Source organism: Beauveria bassiana, assembly GCF_000280675.1.
Source record: "Beauveria bassiana ARSEF 2860 unplaced genomic scaffold BBA_S00007, whole genome shotgun sequence".
NCBI lineage: Eukaryota > Fungi > Ascomycota > Sordariomycetes > Hypocreales > Cordycipitaceae > Beauveria > Beauveria bassiana.
Genome location: NW_007930842.1, coordinates 52974 through 73605, shown reverse-complemented (window position 1 = coordinate 73605; position 20632 = coordinate 52974). Strand labels below are relative to the sequence as shown.

The following is a 20632-nucleotide window of genomic DNA, read 5'->3' as shown; positions in this document are numbered from 1 at the left end:
CGAAAAAATACGGGACCTGTTTAATGCGAAACATTCGATTTCTATTTTGCTTGACTAGTCGAGTAACTAGTCTCATTCAAACTTTCATCAATAAAGGAAAAAGTACATCATTTTATTCCGAGTGCTGACAAACCCAGTCGCCCGCCAAACCAATCATCCCGCACAACCAGCTCAAATGCCCATTCTTACTGAAAGCCGATTCCAAAAGGTGCACGTCCATTTCATGTAGCCAGTGTCCCTTTTCCTGTTCTTGCCTCCGTTGCCAAACACCACTCGCTTGCGCCAACCGGCCCACCACTGCGGCCACAGGGTGAGACGAATTTTCTTGCCGGCGGCCGTCATGCTGTACTTGAAGTCTTGAAACTTGTGCTGGCGGTTCGGGTTCAGGGAGCGGATAAAGTTGGTCCAGTAGCGCTGCTTGACGTACGGGACCGCGTCGTTGCCGCGGCCCTGTTTGAAGCTGTCGGGAACGTCGACGACGACGGGGCCCCAGAGCATGGCGGCCTCAATGTTCTGCCGGGTATTGGGATCCATCGGGCCGTCGAATGTGTCGTCGACGTCCCAGAGGTAGAGGTAGGACCCGTCAATCTCCTTCTTCTTCATGTTCTGTGTCGCAATCAGGGCGGGGCAGACGTAGCGCGAGTCCTGGAAGACGTTGCTGATCTGGCCGTAGGCGCAAGCGGGAGTGTCGCAGCTGGCATTGGTGTTGGGGTACATTGTGTTGATTTCATCGAGATCTTCGGGTGACAGCTCAGGATAGAGGTCACTCATGTAGTCGATGACGTCGTCGGTGCTATGGCTATCGCGGTGCGCAAAGGCGGTACCCGTGTCGACCGCGTTGCCAATGATGAATGGGACCAGGGCAAAATGGCCGTTCCTGAAGTTGTTGGTGGTGGTGTCAATGATCAGATCGTGGTCGATAACGGGGAGCCACCTGTCCCACGGCGGTGCTTCGAGGGTGGACAGAGTGATGTTGTGGCCCGCATTCTGGATGTCATCTGCGGAGAGTGCGAGCAGACAATCTAGGGTCGCTTTCTCGTCGCAACCGATCTGATCTGAGAATTTACACTCTGGATACTCGTTGCTCCTGCATCCCATCTGCTTTGCAAACTCGAGGTATTGCTTGTCTGCTTGTTCGAGGCTTGGCAGTGGAGGAAACGGGGGCGACTCGGCAATGATGCCTTTGAAATGGCCGTTGTAGGTTTTTTGCATTGTGAGATGAATGAGAACATTTTGGGCACCAATACCAGACCCTCCGAGGACAATGTGCTCAGGATCGCCACCAAAGCGGCGAATGAATCGGGTCACCCAATCAAGCGCCTTGATTTGGTCCCTTATTCCGTTGTTAGAGGTCATGCCATCGTCACCGGTGAGAAAGCCGTATGGCCCAAGGCGATGGTTGAAAGTCACGACGATGAAGTCGTTGTCGTTTTGAACCATTAAACCCGTCGCATTAATGTTGGCGTCTGTCAGCGTATTATTGTACCCATCTCCGCGAAGGTAGACAAACACGGGCAGTCGGCTGTGTTTTGTGGCCTGGGTGGGAGCCTGGACATTGATAAACAAGCAATCCTCACTGTGACCCGGGTCGCATGCAGGTCTGCCCGTCACGAGGCACCTATCTCTGTGGACCTTTGCTTCTTGGATTCCAGTCTCGCTCAGTGGTTCCTCGGGCGGCCTGAAACGTCGATTTCCTATTGGAGGCACGGCGTAGCGCATGCCCAACCACTGGGTAATGCCGTTGGAGAGAACTAGTCCGTCATACTTGGCATAGGGAAGGGTGACGATGCTGGGCACGGCCTGGACGGTCTGCGCAACAAGCGCCACGGCGGCGATGCACCAACTCGGGCGAAACTGCATGTTGTTGAGTAGTAAGATACAATGACTGGACGGATATGAGGGAAAAACCAGCAGACGCAGATACACTTATCTATGTCTATTCGGAGGCCATTATTTTCTTGTCTTGATGCGTGGCTTAAAGAAACTCTGGTGGCACAACGTGGCTCGCGCCTCTTTTGCGAGAGACTCGAAGAACCTGGACATTGGGACATGAGCGTGCACTGAACAATGTAGCTTCGAATATGTATAAGAATGTTCTATTCTGTAGATAGAGTACTCATCTTCATGATATCAAAGGCAATAATACTTACCAAGGTCCAGGTTTGGAGGATAGTGTTGAAGGTTTGGGGAGTTGTGCAGAGGGACGCCACTCGGGGAATTTTTTTCTAGCCCCGAAGCCAATGAAAGAAAAGGTTATCTCAGAACGGTAATTACCTATAACGCAGAGCGTACTTGTTCTAATGTGTTCTCTCACACATAAGGTTACCAGTTTGGCGAAATCGAATGTCGGGCTAGCTTGTCAAGACATGTACGAATTCAGTGGCTCAACAGAATTCACGACCTTGGTCTATAAGCTATTTGCTGAAAATATACAACGGAAAGCAGCAGAAAAATAAGCATCTGGCAAGCAAACCACTCGGGGGGCCCCTCAACACAAGCCAAAAGCCTCCTTTGCACGCGTCAAATACGCCTTTCTGTCGTCTGTCACTTTGACACCCACACAGGCCATGTACGACTCGAATCCACAATCGATATCTTCTTTGAGCTCATCGCGCACCGTCGCCGCGCACTGCGTGACCAGAAACCACGGCCCGCTGCCAAAGTTGTACTCGTCGGGCGTGACGAGCGCCAGGATCTCGTCGAGCTTCTCGGGCCCCAGCCCATCAACCGTCTCCACGTCAGCCACCTTTTCCTTGACGCCGTCGAGCGACTTGGCGTAGAGCAGGTTAAAGGCGGGCGACTGCATGTTGGCGGTGCCCTGGCCGGGGTTGCCCGGCGGCGGGAAGGTATTGTGCTTGTAGTGAAAGTCGCCCGACTCAAACGCCATGAGGGCGATGACGGCGGCAATCTCGTTGTCGCTGCTCAAATTGTATCGGGACATGCTGCGGAAGATAAAAGGGGCCGCCTGATCGGCGGTGCGGCAGTCGGGCAGGCTCTTGGGGCAGCTCTTTGAGCCGGGGGCGATGAGCTTGACCTTGGCGGCGTCGGCGGCGTCGGCGGTGCAGTTCGCCGAAGCGGCCGCGGAGACGGCGCCGAGCTGCAGGACAGCAGCCTGAAGGACCAACCCGAATTTCATGATTTCTCTCAGTTTGTCTTTATTTGAAAATAGGAGCATCCGCAGAGCTTGTGAAAGGGGTGTCTTCTGCTAAATAAGTAGAGGTTTAATGTTGAGCACAAATGAGGCGGCGCAGTCCTGTGTTAAGTATATGAGAGAAAAAGTTGCAAAAGAAAGTGATTGGTCGGCAAGAAAGAGCGGCTTTATAACGTTCAAAATGTTGTAAAATGCAACCCTGCCAGTTAGCTGCCATCACTTATAGCCACAGATTGAAAGGAGCGCTTGTTTTCTTGTTAGTGGTTTCATGATGATTGCCGTCAGCGAATCACTGGCTCCTCTTTTGCCGAATGTCGAAACTCTAAGTAATAGCTAACGTAACGAGATATTTGGCTGACTATATTCCAAATTACGCTTAAATTTATTAATACTACTAGTATTAATGTCGGCCACCTTGGGCATTACCCGAACTTGAGCAGCATTTGCACTACAAAATTATCGCATTAGCTACATATATTCAACGGACCAAGATTGACACAAACCTGAAACAAATTCCTCCATTTTTCTTCAAGAGAGGCCCTTTATCTGCTTCTCTTTCAAGAGTCATTTGTAGAGTATTCAGTATATATAAAACGTCTACTTAAAGCAGCCTACCCGGACAATCATTCTGGCATGCGCTCAACTCGCGCCGACAGCCGATATGATCGCAGCTGTGAGCGGTTTGTCACTATGCATGCACGCAGCTTAGAGTAGCCAACGCATCGATGCTTCTTGCGCAAGTACAAAGGTGCTTGCGATTCGTCGCACAAGGGAATGCATGAAAAACGTACTTTCGTGACAAACGCACTCTTTTTATGCGACACAAAAGAATGTCGTCCTTGTTCCACGTCGAGCGAAGCGAGACACAGAAGAAAATGCTTCCTCTCTTTACCTGGGAATGAACGGCAGGCCGTGGAGTAAACTCGTGCTATGCGTCTAGCGGCCGTCATCCTGTCCATTTCGACGACTATCTCGTCGACTATAATCGAGCCAGATGTCCCTTGTTTTTAATGGTAAATGGTTAAGCTTAGACAGGAACCAGATATAGATATGAAGCTGAACTGGGTAAAACCGCAATATTGTGATCGTTTAAAGAGGTGTAAAATGCATGACCGCTATTTACCATAACATAATTTGCGTCTGATGTGGCCTTAAGTGACATCAGTCTCACCACGCCGCCCGAAGGTGTGGCTAGAAAAAGAAGCTAATTCTTTTGTAGATTTATTGTGTCTGGAATTGAAATGTGTGGGATCCTCCGCGGGAGCCCGGTCAGCAGATCGGTTACTCGGGAAGGAAGTGCCACTCAACTTGCACCATACAACGCCCAAAAGGCTTTCTTTCCCTCGCGACCTGAAATAGCCGTCTCTTCTCGACACCACAATGTGAAGGAACATAATCGGAGGGATCATCGTCAAAAGCCGGAGCACCTAGATCTGGTCCACCGATTTGCACCGCTTCCACCCAGGCACCAGCTCTGCAGGTAAGTCTTCTCATGCTCATTCTTTTAATTTCTACTGATCGTCTTAGACTGTGCTTTCTATGTTTGTCTCTATCTTGTTATTTTAATCTCTGCTATCTGTCGTGCTCAATGGATTTCTAGAGGAAAAAATCCGCAGTCGGATTGAACATATTTGGACAGATCAACTTTGCGGCGCATCTATCTTGATATTTTCAGCTACGGTGGCGCTATATAGAATGGGTATCATACTCGTTACTTATTGAGTTCTCAAATCCTGTACTTCGAATGGCAGCTTATCACTCTCATAAACGTGTCCTGTTGGGTGCTCCGTCTCGCAGTACAGGTTATCAATGGAGTGTGGGTGAAATGTACTCGTCTGTTTGCAATCGAGAATATGGTTCAGGCCAGGCGGGTGCGTCAATCGAAAGATGCCATAGCTATGCCTCGTTAGTCGTCACGCCTCAAATCGATATTAATATTTGCACGTACGATGGGTTGAACTTGGGCGCGCAAACAATGGCCACGCTTTCTGGCATCATAATTTGATAGCCAGCATGGGTATGCAGGTCTCGCGAACTCATGAAGCAAGTCTGTGTCGGGTGCGTGTGAATCCACCCGAGCACGAGCAAATCTTCATTCATGCAATACTCGGCCAGAGTGCCCTCGTTCACCGTCTCCACAGTATCCGAGGTGCACTTTTGGTCAGGGATAACAAGGCAACGCACAAATAGTGCATTGTTGACTGGGCTCCCGCAGAGGATCCCACACATTTCAAGACCTGCTTTCGTATTCTTTGCCGCAATGTCCAAGAATGTCCTTCGAAGTTTGCTGGGTATAAACATTGATCTGATAGGATCTCCATTTTCCAGATAAGCGCCCGGCTTGAAAGTAAGCCGCTCTTTCTTGGGCACTGCGGGCGCTGACAGAGGTGCTTTTGGAGGTAGAGTTGGTCCGAGTGATTGATTGTAGTTGGGTGGAGGTACAGGAGGCTCTTCATTTGCGTGCCATCTCTGCGGCACTTCTTTGGGCGGCCGTTCCGGGACCAGAGCGGGGAATTTGGGAGGCACCGCAGGCTGCTGCTCGCGCGGAATATCTATCGGCTTTGGTCTAGAAACCGACGGATAATGGTACTTCCCTGTACTTGATAGACCATGGCCATATGGATCCGCCTCATTGACTGCCTCCGTGTTGCGATCAAGGTTGTTGCGAACTGCGGCCATTTGTTGTTGCAAATCAACATCTTCCGTTTTGCTCAGGTAATCGTTTCGCCAACTATCAAAGTAGGGTCTGAGCGATTTGGTTCTTGAGTTGTAGCTATCCTGCTTGGTCCGGCGCACGCGCGTCCGGCGGTCAAGCTCTTCCTGGGCCAGGTCTACGGCCAAGTCCTGGTGATCCGCGGCGTCGAGAATGGTCGTCTGGCGCTGGAGAGTAGGATCCTGCGCCGCGAATGCGGAATAAGATGGCGCTGCACCGTCAGTCGAAATGGGTCGTTGTCGTTTCTCGGGCCGCATTCGCTCCCATTCCTGGCGGCTGGCCTCAATAGCAGGTTTGAGCATTTCCAGCTCTTGAATGACATCGCCAATGCGAGCTTGCAGGGCCTTGACCGACTTGCGACCAAGAGGATCTTTGTACTCGGGATGCATGACTAGGTAGTTCAGCACAAGAACAGAGTGCCGGTATAGCATCATGTAGGCTCGGCCGTAATCGCTGTCGGACATGGCAAACGCGGCCTAGTCATCAAAGTTAGCTCGGTGACCGGGGACGGCGACACCAAGCCGCACGAATGGGAAGCATACCTCTTGGCATAGTGTCTCTGCTGTTCTTATCCAGTGCCGCAGCGGTATATTGATGTTGAAGGCAAAGTTCTCGGCCTGGGCAACAAGCTCCTGGATGCTCGGCGGTCTGCCAGGCCGCATGGTGGAAGAGGCGACCATGCTGAGACTGGGTTGGTTCGTAAATCGAAATCCGGCAGATCTCCCTATCGGAAGGGGTTGAAAGAGGAGAGCATCGCAAAGTTTCGTCCGTCGGTGACAAAGGTTACATGTGCCACGATAGAGCCAGAGTGTTTGCCGATGGTGGACTTGAGGGTGGAGGGGTAGCTGCAGAGCTGGTGCCTGGGAAGTGGTGCACAATGACGCGCCACCCACATGGGCCCTGCCTGCGAAAGATGGCCGTCCGGGCTGCCAGCTGCGGATGTACAAGCTCAAAACCGATGGGGGCATGTTCTTCACGTATAATTTATAAATTAAATCTTCGTTGTATATTTTCGGCACGGGTATTTTTGATTCATCAAAATACCTGGCGCGACTCTTGATAGGACCCGGATGGCACGCTGGTTGGCTTGTTTTTTCTGCGCCAAAGCAGCGGCATAAGTCATCTCCTAGCGAATTAATTCCTTCCAAAAGAACAACATATAGATTTTGTACGGGTATTGATGCTTTTTGTCCTCTGAGCCTTTAAATGAATCTGCAATGTTCTCCCATGCGAAGCTGAGGCGACGCTGAGCTCACTTCGCGCCAGTATTTGCAGCAGCTTGTTGAGCTGCTGTTTGGACTTGAATGATTTCTGTTCGCTTCTTTTCAATCTTTGATTGTGTTTCTTTGATTTGCGACTCGAGGCGCGACCTGTAGATGTCAGTTTTGCTGCCTGCAAAGGCCACTCATCACGAGGGTAACCTACATCTCATTGCCAATGAAGTCAAGTCTTCCCTTGACAGTGTTTTCAGCCTCAAACTTTTCTTGCTTCAGAAGGACAGGTCCGGAAAGCTTGTAGATGGTTTCATCCTCAGTCAGTGTCTCGAATTCCTACGAAATGTGAGCTAGAGTTCGCGTCTACTGTTCCTGCCGTGGCGGTACCTTTTGCACGCTCAGGTTCTCTTGACGCTGTCCGTCAAGCTTCTGTCTCGAATCGACAGACGACTGCAGATCTACACTTTGCAGTCAGAAGAAGTCGTCACGATTAGATTGCCAACACACTTACCCTGCTGAAGTTTTTGATAGTCCTCTGAGAGGACCTGGAGACGCGCCTGTGTTGTGGCCATGGCGATGATTGAGGTAGCTACTCTCTTTCGCCGCGATAATATATCCCCTTAGTTCGAATAGATGATAAATAAATTACTTGAGATGCTCAATCCTTCTCACACGTTTCCGTTGCAGTCGCTGGAGCGCGCAACTCCCCCAAATACTGCCCCGCTATGAGCGGCATTGGAGTGCCCCGATAGGTACATGTTAGTTACCCCGCCAATGTTCACTCGTTGGCGACAGAGGCAACCACAGAGCAGATGACGACTCGAGCACTTTAGGCAGACGCCCAGAGTCGAAACCGAACCCTGAGCTCGCCTACTCACGCACACGCGAACCAAATCTGTGCCGGTTCCCATTCACTGCCCGTTTTGCGTGGCGCCAACTCGAAAGACAGATTTTCCCTGCACCGACTTGTCGCGGTGAGACGAGCGAGCCCGCCGCACAAAATGTCGACAAACTTCCGAGACCGCGCCATCGCCGAGGTGCAAAAGGCCATCGCGGCCGACCACAACAAGGAATATCAAAAGGCCTTTGACCTGTACATGTCTTCAATGGAGCTGTGGGTCAAGGCGCTCAAATGGGAAAAGAACAAGGCCCTCAAGGCGACGATGCAGGAAAAGATGGCGACGTACCTCGACCGCGCCGAGAAGCTCAAGCAGTTTCTGCAGGCCGAGGCCGACAGCAACTCCAACGGCGGCAAGGGCCTCATGGGTGCCAACGGCTCCAGTGCGGGCGGCAAAAGCAAAGGCACGAGTGACGACGACGACAACAAGAAGCTGAGAAACGCGCTGTCGGGCGCAATTCTGCAGGAGAGGCCGAACGTGCGGTGGGAGGACATTGCTGGTCTCGAGGCGGCCAAGGAAACACTCAAGGAGGCTGTCGTGCTCCCTATCAAATTCCCCAGCCTTTTTCAGGGCAAGCGACAAGCATGGAAGGGCATCCTGCTCTACGGACCCCCCGGTACCGGCAAAAGTTACCTGGCAAAGGCTGTCGCGACCGAGGCAAACAGCACCTTTTTCAGTATCAGCAGTTCAGATCTGGTCAGCAAGTGGATGGGTGAAAGTGAAAGGTGAGCCACTCGCAAGGCATGGCAGCGGTGTCGTTGCTAACCGCCCTTCCCCAACCCAGACTCGTCAAACTTTTATTCTCGATGGCTCGAGAAAACAAGCCCTCGGTCATCTTTATTGACGAAATCGACGCGCTCTGCGGACCGCGCGGAGAGGGCGAGTCGGAAGCCTCGCGACGCATCAAGACCGAGATCTTAGTACAGATGGACGGCGTCGGTAACGACAGCAAGGGCATCCTCGTACTTGGCGCGACCAACATTCCCTGGCAGCTCGACGCCGCCATCCGCCGCCGCTTCCAGCGCCGCGTGCACATTGGCCTTCCCGACGCCAACGGGCGCGCGCGCATGTTTAAGCTCGCCATTGGCGACACCGACACGGCACTGCAGGCCGGCGACTACAATCTCCTCGCCTCCAAGTCGGATGGCTTCTCCGGCAGTGACATATCCAATGTTGTCCAGCACGCCCTGATGCGACCCGTCCGCAAAATTCTGCAAGCCACACATTTCAAAGCGGTATGTTACATCTCCCCACTTTGGAGAAATTATCACATCAAGGGATGCTAACTCGTGGCATGAGCAGGTCATGAAAGACGGCAACCGCATGCTGACGCCGTGCTCGCCAGGCGACCCTGATAGGATTGAAATGACGTACGACGACGTCAAGTCGGACGAGCTGCTCGCTCCGGACGTGGCCGTGCAAGACTTTGAGGTGGCCCTCGAAGACTCGCACCCGACCGTGTCGAAAGATGACGTTGAAAAGCAAGTTGACTGGACCAACGAGTTCGGCAGCGAAGGTGCCTAATGTTTCAGAGTCTTTGCATGGCCTACTTCAACCGGCTGGTATACATCATAGCGGCGTCTTTGGAGTTTTCAGAGATCCTTTGCATTTTGTTGAGGGACTAATTTTTGTGTCTGTGCTGAATTGTGCAGCGAGGCTGCGAGTAGGTATATGACTTGGTGATATCTATACTGTCATCAATTACAAACACGAACATCGGTTTTGAAAATAAATATATGAATAGCTAAGCAACTATAGACTTGTCCTACTTTTCTCTTATCTGCTCTAGTCATCAGGCTCGCTGATGCTTTGCATTCTCATATCAAACATGGTCATCTCATTTTGTCGTGGTATCTTTAGATGAGCTGCTGGAACGCGCGGTTAAGGGGAGAGCGCACGTTGGGGACATCCTTCCAGAAGTTCACAGTAGCGATGGCACGCTTGGCAATGCCCTCGGGGGTGAACTCGAACTTCTTGTAGACGTCCTTATAGGCGCCGGAGGCACCAAAGCGGTTGATACCAAACTGCTCGTGAGAGTAGCGCTCCCAGCCCATGGTGCTCATGACCTCGACCGACAGGATGGGGATGCCATCAGGAAGGACCGAGAGACGGTACTCCTTGGACTGCGTGTCAAAGACCTCGAAGCAAGGAATAGAGACGATACGGGCCTTGATGTTGTGCTTCTCGGCGAGCTCCTTAGCGGCATCGACGCAAATGCCGACCTCGGAACCGGTGGAAATGAGGGTGATGTTGGCGCCCTCGACCTCCTGCAGGACATAAGCACCCTTGGTAGCCTTCTCAATGGTGCAGCCTTCAAGCTGGGGAAGGTTCTGGCGCGAAAGAGCGACAATGCTAGGGGTGTGCTTGGAGGTCATGGCAACGTAGTAGGCAGCGGAGGTCTCGTTGCCGTCAGCAGGGCGCCAGACCATGCAGTTGGGTAGAGCGCGGAAATGAGCAAGGGTCTCGATAGGCTGGTGAGTAGGGCCGTCCTCACCAAGACCAATGGAGTCGTGAGTGGCGACCCAGATGGTGCGGAAACGCGACAGGGCCGACAGGCGGACGGCACCGGCAGCGTAGGAGACAAAGTTGAGGAAGGTACCGCCATAGGGCAGAATGGTGCCGTAGGCAGCAAGACCGTTGAGGATGGCGCCCATGGCGTGCTCACGGACACCATAGCGAACGTAGCGTCCAGAGTAGTCACCGAGGCCGGTTGACTTGGGCTGGAAGTCGACGGCGTCCTTCCAGCGGGTGAGGTTGGAACCAGTCAGATCGGCGGAACCACCAAACAGCTCGGGAACAACAGCCTCGACTTTGGTGAGGACAGTCTCAGAGAGCTTGCGGGTGGCAACAGCATCGTCGGCGGGGGTATAGGTGGGAAGAGACTTCTCCCATCCCTGAGGGAGGTCACCGGACTGCCGACGGATGAGATCAGCGTGCTCCTTGGGGAAGCTCTCCTTGTATTTGGCGAGAAGCTGGTTCCACTCGGCTTCAGCGGCAGCACCCTCGGAGGAGTGCTTGCCATAGAGGTCGTAGACCTTCTGGGGAACTGCGAAGCTCTCATCGGGATTGAAGCCAAACTTCTTCTTAACCTGAGCAATGTCGTCGGCCTTGAGAGGAGAGCCGTGAACGCCGCCGGTGCCCTGCTTGAGGGAGCCATAGCCAATGGTGGTGCGGAGCTTGATCAGAGAAGGCTTGTCCTTGACAGACTGAGACTCCTTGATAGCAGCCTCGATGCTGTCAAGATCGTTGTCACCGTCACCGACGGTGACGACGTGCCAGCCATAGGACTCATAACGCTTGGCAACGTCCTCAGTGAAGGCGCAGTTGGTATCACCGTCAATGGAGATGTGGTTATCGTCGTAGACACAGATGAGGTTGCCGAGCTGGAGGTGGCCGGCCAGAGAGCTGGCCTCACTAGAAACACCCTCCATCAGGCAGCCATCGCCGAGGAAGCAGTATGTGTAGTTGTTGATCAGGTCAAAACCATCCTTGTTGAAGACGGCAGCAGTGTGAGCCTGAGCCATAGCCAGGCCGACAGCGTTGCAGACACCCTGGCCGAGGGGGCCGGTGGTGACCTCGATGCCGGGAGTATCATGAGACTCGGGATGGCCAGGAGTGATGCTGTCGACTTTCTGTGCGAAGAAAGATTAGGTCTGACGTGAGCAGGTAAAAAATTCATAATTGACTCACGCGGAAGTCCTTAAGATCTTGGATGGAAAGCTTGTAGCCGAAAAGGTGAAGGAGAGCATACTGAAGCATGCAGCCGTGACCGTTGCTGTGGACATTGTTAAGAGGCAAGCCTGGCGGAGTTACCCAGTTGGGCTAGGGTAGAACTTACGAGAGAACGAAACGATCACGGTTCAGCCACGAGGGGTTCTGAGGGTTGAAGCGCATGAACTTGTTGAATAGAACGTGAGCAACGGGAGCCATGCCCCTGCAAGAACGAGTCAGCTGAATGATTCCCCATCGTACAGCTCGGGCCTGGACAAAACATCGCGGGGTCGCAAGCTGGATTCGACATCTGAAGAGGAGCTTACATGGGAGCACCGGGATGGCCCGAATTGCTGTTGAAAGTGGCATCCACCTAGGAGAAGAGTATTATTAGTGATCACAGTTTGAATTTCCTAGTCGTCTCGGTTGAAAAGGCTTGGGTTGAGGCTCGCCCGCGAGCGCAAAGCTGCGAGAGCAGAAGCTACCACGGCAGCATGGCGGGGTGCTATGGCGGGGTCATAGCTATGGTAAAGACGATGGGAAAAGACTTACCGCCAGCAGGCGAATGGTGTTGATAGCCAACTGATCGATTTCTCCGTAGGTCATGATTGCGAATGAATGGTATAACTAGGAAAGATCTAGATGAAAGGAGTTTCCTCGGGGCAATTGAGTGGTTTATGAAGGAAAAGGAAGCAAGAGGAGACTCGGAGCAGCACCGCGGGTGGCAGAAAAGTTGTAGTGGACCTTGAGAGGAGAGTTTCTGTTGGGGGGCACATTATGTCATTTGCCATGACGGAGGTGACCCGTGCTGATGGCGAATACTTCATTCGCGCACGGTGGAGGTACTTAGTCATTGGGTTTCCAGGCGACGAAGAACCGTTTTGCTGTAGACAAGCGCTTTCTGCTCTAATTCTCTGATCTTTGTCATCGCTTATAATTCATTACTGATGGCGAAAGCTAGATGCGCAGACTCTTCAAGTGCCGATGAACGGCACTGCGCCACCAAAGCAGCGCGCTCCCCGTATCAAATCAACGCCTCCGACATCTCCGGCGCAGGTTATGCCTCCATGCTGCTCGACGCGTTCTTTTTCTGTCACAATTCTCATACCACGAGCTGCTATCTGCGTTTCTATGGACACACACACACATGGTTGCTCCGAGTGGTTGTCAAACACCGGGCCCATCTCCATCGCCGCGCTGCGTTTCCTTTGCCGGAAACACGCTAGGCATCGAGAAAATAGGGCCACCAGCAAATCACATTCCAGCACGCTTTTGATAACGATCAGTCTCTTCACCCCGACTGGCCTTTGGTACATGCTATGATGTTAGTGTGGAAAGCCGTCATTGACTGCCTGCAGCAGTGACGACAGTGTGGATAACCTCCTGCCCCAGCTCGGTCCCTCGCGACGAAAGATTTCTCTTCAACTGAGGACTACCAAAGCCTTTGCCGGTGTTGTTACATTGCGTGGTTGGTTCGGCCGATCTCGTGGGAAAAATTGCTTCTAGGCGGCACGAGACGTCGCGATGTTACTCGGCGGCGGGGTCAGTATGCCATTGGGCACTAACGATATGCGCTGCCGACTTTTGGGTATCTACTCAGAGCGTAGATCGTACCATGCTAGTGATGACCACAGAGTAGCATTTCGAGCATTGTAACAATTCCGTAGCGACTAATTGTTCTGTAAGAAACTAATACGTGATAGAAGTGCTCCATTACCAGATGAAAGGTGGAAGCCAACTTCAAGGGCTAGAACACCCCTCCTGTCTCAACTATGGAGCAATCCAAAAAAGTAATGTATGGAAAGGTTGTCAAGTCCATCGTCAGTTGTTTCGAAATCTGCTCGTAGAAGCGGACAAGCTCTCGGACGACACTGAGAGCAGAATCAATACCGCAATTTGGCGCAAAGACGGGCAAGAGACTTGCTCTCAACTCAACAAGTGAAAATCAGAGCTAGATTATCGCGGCTAGATGCTTCTACATTTTATCGCTGCGATGAAGGTTTTCAGGCATCCATCAACTTGACGATCTTGGCGGGCTCCACTAAAAAGTTGTTCACACGGGTTGTCCAGATCTTGGCTTGACCTTGTTCCTCGAAGCCCATATCCCGATTGAACGCTCCCTTCAGCGCTCGATGATCGGCGGCTCTACATACAGACGGATTGTCGCACGTCGGCTGCTTGGTAGCTTGAGATGCCGGAACAGCCAGCTCACTAGAGGCGTCGCCTCCAAAGCTAGGGGTCGCGCGCCGCCCGCCGACTGGCTCGCGGCCGAGACGAATGTTGCACAACGCCTCCTGGACACTGGCCTCTGGCGGAGTTCGCGATCGGGCAAATATAAGAACGCGTCCGTGGACACCCGCAGAGTCAACATCGTAAGCGAGGAGCTCTGCTGTAGGTCACGATTCTCATTGCAGCGCTGCATCTTTCTGCGTTTGTTCAATTGCTGACGCTGATACTTCGCACGCAGCCGACATTATCAAATACATTGGATACTCGCTCGAAAGACACAATGGATGCGACTTGCTCGATCTTAATCCAGGGGCTGGCCTCTGGAGCAGAGCGCTGCATGACGCCGTGCAGCCGCGCAAGCACATTCTCCTCGACCTCGACGCCGACTTTTACCAGCCATACCTACAAGACCTCATATCCAAGCCCAACGTCGAGTTGATTAAGAAATCCGGCATTATATGGAGAAATCTCGAAGATGTAGTCGCGTCGCACTTCACCGCGCAGACCAAGGTCACGCCGCACGTAGAGGCACCGCCGCCGCGCAACGATACGCTGCTCGTGACGGCAAATTTGTCCATGTGCCCTAAGCGGGCCTACCGCGGGTTCGACAATGTCGGCACTATGGTGCTGTACCAGTTTATGTCGAGCATCCGGCAGAGCAGCCTGCTGCAGCAGTACGGACTCGTGCGCTTCCTCATCTGGACCAATGATGAGGACAAGCATCGTGTCCTGCCGCGCAGCATCCTGCGCCGCCGCCGCAGCGCGTTCGAGGCCGAGCTCTCGTGCGAGTGGCTACACGAGGTCTGTGGCAGCACCGTCGACGTGCATGCCCGCACGGCCCTGCGCGACGAGCGGATCAATATGGAATCCTGCGCAGCCGCCATGGCCAGAATGGAGGCGCGGGGGATCAAGATGCCGGCCCATCGCCAGACGGATAGGTACGCGCTCATCTCTGAGAGACCGACAGCCTTCATGGGCATCCAGCTCGCAGATGAGGGGGCGCCGCAGCTCGCGCGGCCCTACTTGGAGGAAATGGACCGCCTACGGGCTACGCTGGACCCAGACAGCCCCTGCGCAGAGCTGCAGCGCCTGAAGCAGCTCGAGTACCGCGATAGGCACGAGCAAAAGCTTGCCGCCCAGTTTGGCAATCTCTTGCGGCAGCGCGCCGAGACGGCCGCCCTCGCCGGCACAGCAGACCTTGCCGCGCGCGACGCTGCCTACGACGCCGCCGCCGCCCGGCTCCCAAAGAACAAGGCCGCCGAGTATCAGCGCCTCAGCGACAACTACCACCTCTTCCGGCAAGACCCGCCCGTCATGCTCTGGGACCGGCGAGACTACGAGCCGCTCGTCGCGCGGCCGCCCGACTTCTTTCCCAACGCGCCGACGACGCTCCTCGACATGCAGCCCAAGGCCATGGACCCTATTCTGCGTCAGTACGGCCCCGCGACATCGCGCGCCGGTGAAATGTCCGACGTGCTGCTGCACCTCTGGTTCATCAACACCCTCGGACCGCTCGGGGACGGGCTCGACCGGCTCTGGGGCGGCTTCGGCAGCGAGATTGGACGGTGTCCGAGCTTCACCGACCCGCGCAGGGGCGGCTCGCCGCTGTCTGGCGTAGGCAAGATCCCGGCGCGGTGCATCAACGAGGAGCAGTGGCTCGAGGTGATGCGCGCGTGGATGGATTGGCCATTTCGCCCAGCGTACACGCAGCTCCTGGGCCGCTACTCGGAGGAGGAAAGCGCGGCGGACGACGAGGACGCCACAAAGTCTGGCGCACAGAGTCTAGGCTTTTAAGAGTGCTCATTTTTTTTGTCACAAATTATTGTATACTACTTTCGCATTTACACATGGACGGGGCAATAGACGTGTTTTTTCCTTGGTTCGTACCGAACCAAGAACCATGTACTTTTTTGCTACATGATCCATGATCCAGGACACGATACGAATTGATTCAAAGTGTTTTGTTGAGCATTTCACAGCCAGCTCGATGCTACAAACAAGGCAGGACTATGGTGGAAAATTGGGAAAAAAGAAGGCAATGGGTAGAAGTACAGGCCTGTTCGCTTTTGATACATCTGCCAGACAGAAATCGGCAAGGTAGCTGAGGAATCCGCAAAAGCTTGCAAAAGGATGAAATAGAAAAGGTGAAGAGGAGAAACAGATCCAAGCACCGTGAATAGCCCGCCAACGCCGTACTGGAAATGAGAAGAAGAAGAGAACATGACCAAACCCTCCGTGGGGATGGTATAATCATCAGCGACTAGCTGATATATTTCCAATGCAGAAAGGAACAGGAGAACAAAGAGCACAAGGGGAAACCCGGCCCCTGGAGAAGCAAATGCTCAAGGCTCGTGCCATGCACAAGTTGGGCTCGTTCATCTGCTTTCTGGGCATTCAAGAGGTGACAAGAGGAAGAATTTCGGCTCATTTCGGTTCATATCAGTCTTGAGGGGAGAATAGGTAGTTGCAAGGGTCCCACCAAGAAAACTACCAATTCCCCCATTTCTTCCTCAGGGCGGGCTTGGCCAGTACGTCTTGGACCCAGCCCAGCGTTTCCCTGCGGTCGTCGAGCAGGCGCGCGTACTCGAGCAGCAGTCGCAGGACGTAAATCTCCATGTCTTCTTTGCGCAGAACGCGGTCTGCCCAGATCATGCCTTCTGTCGCAATCTTTTCCGCCGCGGCGTCGCGGGCGGCGCGACCCTGGCGGCTGCCGCCGCCCATAAAGTAGTCGAGGATGCCGTAGTAGTCGGTGAAGCGGTTGTCCATGGGGACAAAGTGCAGCCAGGGGACGAGGCGGCTGTCGTGCCACTCGCGCCAGACGGTCGCCTTGACGGGCAGCGACGATGAGCGCAGAAAGGCCATGTAGCGGCCGGAATAGGAGTTGCCGTCAATGTCGGGCAGGATCTTGGAGTCGAATTGGGTCGCGAGCTGGACGCCAGGGACGATGTCGTAGGCGTGGTCGCTGTACGAGCAGCGCAGGTCCCTCTGCGCAGGCTCGCAGCTCAGGTCCGTCAGGCCGACGTCAGTTATGCTCCCGACCCAGTCGCCCAGCTTGCCTTCTTTCTGCGCTTGCACCTGGTACACGGCCTCGTCGGGCATCGCAAAGTTTTCCGGCTCTTCGATGCCTGACTCGGCGCGCTGCAGCTTGGTCGCATTGTTCATGGCCACGAACCGGTGCCGCTGGAAGGCCTTCCAGGTGTTGTGGCGATTGCGGCCGCCGGTGGCAACGCCGCGCCAGATGACCTGGTTCGATTTATCGGCCCACGCAACGCCGTGGCTGTCGCCGCCGGTGAAGCGCTGATCGCCTGCGTAGTACATGGCGGCCGGAATCAGAATCTCATTGTTGACGGCGAGCTTGGAGCCGCCAAAGAGCGGGAAGAGTACCTTGGTTGTGCGCGTCGTTAGCGGCTCAATGAAGATACCCGCGAGGCCCTGCATGTCCGGCTGGTGGCATACGTCGCGCGAGAGCGTGCTGTTGACGACGTAGCCCTCGTACGAGTGCGCCAGGGCGTACGATGTGTTAAAGACGGGCGTACTGTCAAAGTCGGTCTGTACGGGTGTCGTGCGGGCAAGACTCCGTGGCGGGCAGCCGCGGCGGACGAGGTTCCAAAAAGGGTCTGTTGAGGCGCGTGCATGTTAGTATAAGTGCAATTTTCCGGCGCGATCGACAAACAGGATACTCACTCGTCTCTGCCCCCTCCCACGCCTTGTCGCGCACTTCAACATCGTCTATATTACCATCGGCCGGGGGAGATTGGAAGTCGCTAATCATCTTGCCAGGGTCCGCGAGACCCTTCGTCTTGGCAGCCTTTGCCATATAGTGCTGTATGTCCTCGAATGGGGTAATGATGCGGGGCTCGTCCATGGCGTTGAGGGGAATGTCCATGTCGGGCAGCAAATGTTCGATCTTCTTGACCAGGTCGAGCCAAATCTCAGTCCAGAACCAGTCGGAGCCCGAAGTGGCCTTGCCGTTGCGCACATTGATGGTCATCTCAAAATGCTTGGATTCGCTACGCATGCGTGCCGGGTCGACGCCCCAAAACGGCTCGATGTCGTGGTGGATTTGGTCGAAGAAGTCTTCGACAATGACGGCGCCTCTGGCCTGGGCGAACTCGAACCATTTCTGGAAGCCGGGTGGTGGATGGCGGCCGCGGCGTTTGCGATATGCTTGGGCGGCGTCTTCGACGGTCCTTGTTTCCTTGCGAAGGAGTTCGGCAAACTTGTGTTGGGCGTTGAATATCAGGCTGTCAATCGGATGAGTCTTGGCCCTGAGTACACAATGAGGTTAGCATGGTTCACTTAGATTAGAAAAAGTCAGGTTGGACGGTACCCTTTGTAGAAACGGCCACCGTAGCCACCAGGCCCACGATGGAGGTTGGAGACTGAAATTTCGTAGACATTATTGTTCAAAGCACAGAGCGCAAACAACATAATCAGGGCTATGCCCAAGTAACGGACGATACCGGATGGCCGGGGCATCATGTCGGATTTTTTTGCGAGGTTCACGGAGGACCGGGCCTCTTCGTGATGATGCGGGAGTCGTGCAAGCGTCGTCAGCTTGCTCAGGTGGGCGAGGAAGAGCGGCACTAATAGATGATCGTCGAAAGGACAGCTGAGGCAGCTTGCATCACCAAGTTTTCGAGTCGGCTAGAGAGAGAATCAAGGCAAGAATGATAGGTCAGGCGGATTAACTTCGAGGAGTCTGCGCAACGCCGAAACGCGATTCGAGTGCCCGACGGGAAGGACAGATTGCGGTGGTGTATGTCGAGGCACGAGAGCAAGCGGCCTCCTTTTGTCAGACGCCAAAGAGGGGCAGAAGAGAAAGAAAGAACGAAAGTAGAGGAAACAAAAAGGTTGAAGATGCGAAGAAAATATGAGACAAGGGAAAACGGAGCGCGCCTGAACCGGTCCTTGGGACTTGAACGAGCGAGTCAAAGTATCAAAGTTGCCAAGTGTTGTGCGCCAATACGCAATTCCCTCTATGGCAGCATCGGCGAAGTTTCAAAAGGAAGCAGTCGCTAGGCAAAGAACACGAGTGGGACAGATGAGGAGAAAGGAAACGAATCGCGGAAACGAAACAGAGAATCTGAGCCGCACGAAGAAATGGAGAAGAAGAAAAAAAAAGGGACGAGTTAAGAAACAAGCTACAGGTCTAGTACTACGGGCGCAGTGAGGACAAAGCAATTACTAGACAAAGGGCTAAGGAGATGCAGCACCAGCAGGCAAAAGGATAATTAATTCGGTTACATATCAGGGGGCGGACAGACCCCAGAAGAAGCGGATCATGGAGATCGACGGTGAGTTTGCATCTTTTTGCCCCATCCAGAGGGGGGCATGGGGGAGAGGTCTTGTTATCACAGGCCCTGGTCTTATGCATCGCCCCAGGAGGGTGGCACTGGCGGCCACATGAAAAGAAATAATAATAAAAAAAAGCAAACGCAAAAATGGTATAAAAAAAGGGGTATCATATCTAGTTATCGAATGATTCTGCGGCGGCGATTTCTTGGTGGCGCACGTGGCTGCTGCATGGCACGAGCCGGCAGCAAAGCTAGTGACCGTACTAGTGACAGTACCACTACGTAGTCTAAAGGCAGAGGCACAGTCGGGTGGTGATTGACAAATTGTCAATATTGAAGACACAAATTCTTGCCACAGGGGATGGTAATTCTAGTCATTTCAGCAGTTTGCAAGATGTGGCCCAATTCGTGTCAATGCTAAACAGACTTACTCGGCTGCTTGGTCGTTTCGTCCCGGACACGACAGCTTGTTCAGGTGGTTCGAAGGCCCAGAAGGATAAAGATTTGTTTCGAGGTAAGAGTCAAGACTATCCGTGTTGGCGCTGGCCTTTCCCTTTTGGAAGGATGCCCCTGCGCTAACGAGTAACGCAGCAGACATTGGAATGCCGTTGGTCTACTTATAACTCTGAATTCCGGCTATACCTCGAAATAAATATTCCGGTCTTGGGGGGTATTTATTTCCACTGCCGTTCCGTACCCCATTTTTTTTCTTTGCTTTGCCCTTGCTGTTGCAGCGAGTGGTCCGAGACTGGTGGGTGTCATCAATGTGGCAATGTGGCCACTGCCCACCTTTTTGTTCCCTTTGCCAATCTGTGGATCTAGTTTTTGCGGTCTTTATTTCCTGCCAATGTCATTGCGCGGCCCCCTTTGGCCTTTTCCCTCTGCTCAGCGGTTGTTATTACGTGGCTTTGCTTTGTCGAAAGTGCTGATCTGCTGCTAATTGCTACGTGGCTACACATCATCCGAGGTTTTAACAGCTACCTCATCCGATGTTTTAACAGCTACCTCATCCGAGTGTGGGGTCCTCTATATTATAATAATATTTATTTAGCTTAATATTGTAATATATTCTTTTTCTTTATAGTTAGAAAATATTTATAATATATTTTATTTTAATAACTTATTTATGATTATATAGTTAATATATTTTTCTTTTTATTATAATAAATGAACTTTTATTAATTAAAACTATATTAGTTAGATTTAAATACCTTTATATACTTTAATGAAATAGTATAAATAAATAGAACTGAGTTTTCCATAGTTTTTTAATAATAACTTTTTTACCTTTTTTATATATGTTTTCTACTATTTTCCTTATAATCTAAAGCTTAACTATATTACTCTAATTTTTAAGAATATTATAATATTTATTTATCCTTTATATAACTAACTATAATAATATAATATACTTTAAA

General features: G+C 52.7%; 8 protein-coding genes across 8 annotated transcripts; 2 read left to right on the top strand and 6 right to left on the bottom strand.

The window, feature by feature from the left end:
* Positions 1-171: 171 nt before the first annotated feature.
* BBA_03230 (cholinesterase precursor) lies at positions 172-1860 on the bottom strand (the record flags this gene model as incomplete). Its single annotated transcript, XM_008598327.1, has 1 exon — positions 172-1860. One exon carries the CDS (start codon positions 1858-1860, stop codon positions 172-174), a length of 1689 nt encoding a protein of 562 aa, XP_008596549.1.
* A 628-nt stretch (positions 1861-2488) lies between these two features.
* BBA_03229 (uncharacterized protein) lies at positions 2489-3136 on the bottom strand (the record flags this gene model as incomplete). The annotated part of the gene is made up of 1 exon (XM_008598326.1): positions 2489-3136. The coding sequence occupies one exon, from the start codon at positions 3134-3136 to the stop codon at positions 2489-2491; it is 648 nt and encodes a 215-aa protein (XP_008596548.1).
* A 1730-nt stretch (positions 3137-4866) lies between these two features.
* Positions 4867-6544, bottom strand: BBA_03228 (STAM-binding protein; the record flags this gene model as incomplete). The annotated part of the gene is made up of 3 exons (XM_008598325.1): positions 4867-5047; positions 5100-6340; positions 6407-6544. The coding sequence occupies 3 exons, from the start codon at positions 6542-6544 to the stop codon at positions 4867-4869; spliced, it is 1560 nt and encodes a 519-aa protein (XP_008596547.1).
* Positions 6545-7116: 572 nt separating this feature from the next.
* BBA_03227 (prefoldin subunit) lies at positions 7117-7650 on the bottom strand (the record flags this gene model as incomplete). The annotated part of the gene is made up of 4 exons (XM_008598324.1): positions 7117-7234; positions 7290-7414; positions 7466-7536; positions 7590-7650. 4 exons carry the CDS (start codon positions 7648-7650, stop codon positions 7117-7119), a joined length of 375 nt encoding a protein of 124 aa, XP_008596546.1.
* Positions 7651-8079: 429 nt separating this feature from the next.
* On the top strand, positions 8080-9501 carry BBA_03226 (ATPase protein; the record flags this gene model as incomplete). Its single annotated transcript, XM_008598323.1, has 3 exons — positions 8080-8702; positions 8762-9212; positions 9280-9501. 3 exons carry the CDS (start codon positions 8080-8082, stop codon positions 9499-9501), a joined length of 1296 nt encoding a protein of 431 aa, XP_008596545.1.
* A 332-nt stretch (positions 9502-9833) lies between these two features.
* BBA_03225 (transaldolase-like protein) lies at positions 9834-12294 on the bottom strand (the record flags this gene model as incomplete). The annotated part of the gene is made up of 5 exons (XM_008598322.1): positions 9834-11609; positions 11668-11752; positions 11816-11911; positions 12015-12061; positions 12241-12294. 5 exons carry the CDS (start codon positions 12292-12294, stop codon positions 9834-9836), a joined length of 2058 nt encoding a protein of 685 aa, XP_008596544.1.
* A 1526-nt stretch (positions 12295-13820) lies between these two features.
* Positions 13821-15711, top strand: BBA_03224 (Ribosomal RNA adenine methylase transferase; the record flags this gene model as incomplete). The annotated part of the gene is made up of 2 exons (XM_008598321.1): positions 13821-14079; positions 14156-15711. 2 exons carry the CDS (start codon positions 13821-13823, stop codon positions 15709-15711), a joined length of 1815 nt encoding a protein of 604 aa, XP_008596543.1.
* A 693-nt stretch (positions 15712-16404) lies between these two features.
* Positions 16405-18396, bottom strand: BBA_03223 (capsular associated protein; the record flags this gene model as incomplete). Its single annotated transcript, XM_008598320.1, has 3 exons — positions 16405-17534; positions 17602-18185; positions 18248-18396. 3 exons carry the CDS (start codon positions 18394-18396, stop codon positions 16405-16407), a joined length of 1863 nt encoding a protein of 620 aa, XP_008596542.1.
* Positions 18397-20632: the final 2236 nt, after the last annotated feature.